Source organism: Microtus ochrogaster, chromosome 1 (genome assembly GCF_000317375.1).
Source record: "Microtus ochrogaster isolate Prairie Vole_2 chromosome 1, MicOch1.0, whole genome shotgun sequence".
Lineage (NCBI taxonomy): Eukaryota > Metazoa > Chordata > Mammalia > Rodentia > Cricetidae > Microtus > Microtus ochrogaster.
In genome coordinates, this window is record NC_022009.1 from 49,116,595 (window position 1) to 49,119,829 (window position 3,235).

Below are 3,235 nucleotides of genomic sequence, written 5' to 3' on the forward strand. Positions count from 1 at the left end.
CCAGTAAATTTGTGGATGGGGGTGAAACATTCCTTCTCCTGTACTTAGGAGATACATGTGCTCAGGCTACGGTCACCCTGGAGCTGTGGAGACTGCTCTGGCCTGTCCCACAGAGCCCTCAGATCCTCCCTTAGCCTGAAAGGTGAGGGAACCTGTCTTCTAGTTCTGGAAGTAGCACTGGCTTTGGAGGTCCTAAGAGAGCCCTTCTTTCCGTTAATATGCCTTTCATGCTTTCTGTGTGTATCTTCTAGTTCTTGTTCTAGCAGAGACCCAGTAGGCCCCATTGGATATTCCTAGAGGTCACAAGTTTCTCATTGTTCAAGAACATTCTTCTAAAACTTAGACCTGTATTTTCAGGTTCACACAGCTAATAAACCACTGAGCTACAAATCTGCAGAAGTCCAGGGTCAACTATATCACAAGGCCTCTTTCCTCTTCTTTCTGCCTTTCCGAAATTCTTAGCTCTTTTTTCAGCTTATTTATAGTTGGAGACAGGACTTTTCCCATACCTGGCTTATTTCACTTAATGTAATATCGTTAGGGTTTATTCACACAGCAAATGACAGGATTTCTTTCTTCAGTAGAAGAGAGTCTCAAATATTTCTTTTATCTACCCACTGATGGGCACTTGAGTTGATTACACTACACTGAACAGGGGAGTAAGGGCAACTGCTGAAATCTGTCTTTTGATCTTACATTCAGAAGCAGAATTTCTGGATTGCACAGTAGCTTTAGCTTTACACTTTGAAGGTCATGTGACTTGGGGCAGCACCCCTCCCCCCCACAGGATGAAGTTCATCAGACATTCTTACATGTGTCAGGTGACAGCTCACTTTAGTTTTGACTTGAGTTTATCTGATAACTAGTGACATTGAACATTTTTGATAGATAATCTTTTAAGATATTTTCTCATTTTAAACTTGTATGTATGATTTGTAAATATTTCTGTAAATCTACATGTTGTCTTTTGACTTTGTTACATGGGGACCTGGGCTTATTCTCAGTACATGGCAGGCTGACCACCTACATAGGAATTCAGGCCGGGGAGAATCACAAACCTTGAGTTTCTACAAACAGAACTTCTAGTTAGGCCATTTTTCTTGAGGTGGCAAATGAGTAAGGGTGAGACTTAGGGCTAGCCCAGTCAGGAATTGATACAGTGAGACAGTAGAGTTAGAAGGAGATGAGGGAAGCCTGTGGGGCTAAGAAAATCCTGGAGTCTAGGTGTGATGGTCCCCTGGCCTGCTAACGGGATTCTTATGTATCTCAGAGAAGTTCTGTTGTCTGTCTGGTCATATGCCTTCAGAGTCCATGAGAAGCTCACAGTTTGGTTCAGATACACAGAGCTCAGGTCTATGGGCAGGTAGACCCTTGTACTGGTCCTTCCTCTGTTTAGCATTAGCTCATCTTTAGCTCAAAAAGGGATGATGCATTCACAGGGTTAGGTGGTGGCATCTGTTGGTACCGGCTGGGGCCTGTATTGCAACAGGCACAAAAGCCATTTAGTCACCCTTTCTACCTAGGATGTAGACATTGACAGCTCAGAGAAGGGGTCATGGAGGGTTTCCCTGAGGAGGAGGTGTAAGATTGAACAGATGAGTTGGGATGAAGTGCACTGGACTTCTTACCCACTGGGTCCCTTCGGGTGTTAGTAGCTTTGGTGACTTCCACTGGGGGAGGTAAAGTAGTTTTCTGCGAGGATTGAGCATTCAATTTTCCTGAAATCAAAGAAATGATGGACAAAAAGTAAAAGTGAGAAAACAGGGTTTCCTGAGGTACCCAGGGGAGTGGTAAGCAGCAAAAGGGGAGGCCGCAGGATGGAAGGGTACTAGGGGGGAGAGCTCTGTGCTCAGCCATTGCCTTTGCTCGCCCAGCTGCCTCCTTGCACTTTTAGTACAGAGTCCCCAGGGAGGAGAGGGATGGGGGAAGAGTAAAGAAAGGGAGGGACCAAGGGAGGTGCTCCTTGAGCACAGGTGGGGGTCTTGCTTCAATTAGTCTTTGAGCATAGCTGTGGGAAGCCCCATAAGATCTTTCTGCATGGTTCAGGGATACTCACTAGGCAATTGGAAAGTCTTTTCAATAGCAAGTTTGGAGTTGTTTTTTATGCGGCAAGTGTGGGTGCTGTTGAGTTCTGAGGTCCACAAAGAGAGCTGGCTACTCATCATGTAATCCTTATCCTTCTTTTCGAGGGGGAAGGTCCTCTTAGTCTGGTACTTCGCGGTTGAGTTCCAGCTGACTTCCAGTGGATGGTTTCCAATTACCAAGCAGGCCAGGCTCACCGACTGGTTTTTCTTTGAGAATTCACACTCTGAGATGAGGAGGAACACTTGAGGGTCCTTGGGAGAATCTGTGAGACAGACAGGGGAGTCCTGAGGACATGGAACTGGAAACAATGGTGACACCTGGGCAGTATCACTCCATGCCAGATTCATAAAAATGACTCAGTTCCGGGTAGGCTGGGAAGAAGGGCCTTGAAGCCCTCTGGCCAGTCTCAGGAGTGTCCATCTCTCTGCGGCCATCATCTCTTTTCTGAACCTTCCTTAGCTTTCTTGAGAAGAGACCTACTCCCTGCTCTTCCAAACACCAGTGGCCCTATCCCTCCTGGATATAATTCTCCCATGACCTTGACAGTAACAACTAGCCTTCTACATCCTCAGAACCTCCCAAGTAGCTTGGAGCACCTGAGCAGAGCATGCTTTGGGTCTCTCTGGGCTACTCTTCCTTCTCAGGTTCTGGTATGTCATATATTTTCAGTGTCCCACTCCCCATATTCCAGAGACGTGTGGAGGATACATAGGGGCAGATGACATGGGGTAAATTGTGCCCTCTAGCAGATTTCCTTGCTGAAATTCTAAGCCTGGAATTCCAACATCCACTGTGGGGATGTCAGGGCTCATCACCAAATTCCAGATCTATTTGAGGCATTGTCACCTCAGCATCCTGCCTCTCATACCAGCATCTGTGTTAGTTTCCGCTGCTGGGGGAACGTGCCACACCTAGAAGCTTGAGCAACAGAGTTCTGTTCTTTGCCAGTTCTAGAGGCCAGGAGTCTGGGCTACAGCAAGGTGGGATCCTCTGTGCCACAGAGCGTCTGTCAGAGACTTCTAGCTCTGAAGTCATGGCCTTTGGCTGACCCTTGACTCTTGGCACCAACACCCCAGTCACTGTTTCACTTTCCTGCTTCTTTCTCCATGTATATGCCTGTGCACCTACTGCCATGTTTCAAGAACGCCAT

The 3,235-nt window shown here is 46.9% G+C and overlaps 1 gene segment (V, D, J or C); it reads right to left on the bottom strand.

Moving 5' to 3' along the window:
* The window catches only part of LOC101997979, an 11,124-nt gene extending 7,889 nt beyond the window's left edge, over nt 1-3,235 (bottom strand). The window contains 3 exon segments of the C gene segment in view: nt 1,629-1,718; nt 2,057-2,347; nt 3,214-3,235. Of these exon segments, the coding sequence occupies nt 1,629-1,718; nt 2,057-2,347; nt 3,214-3,235 (403 nt within the window).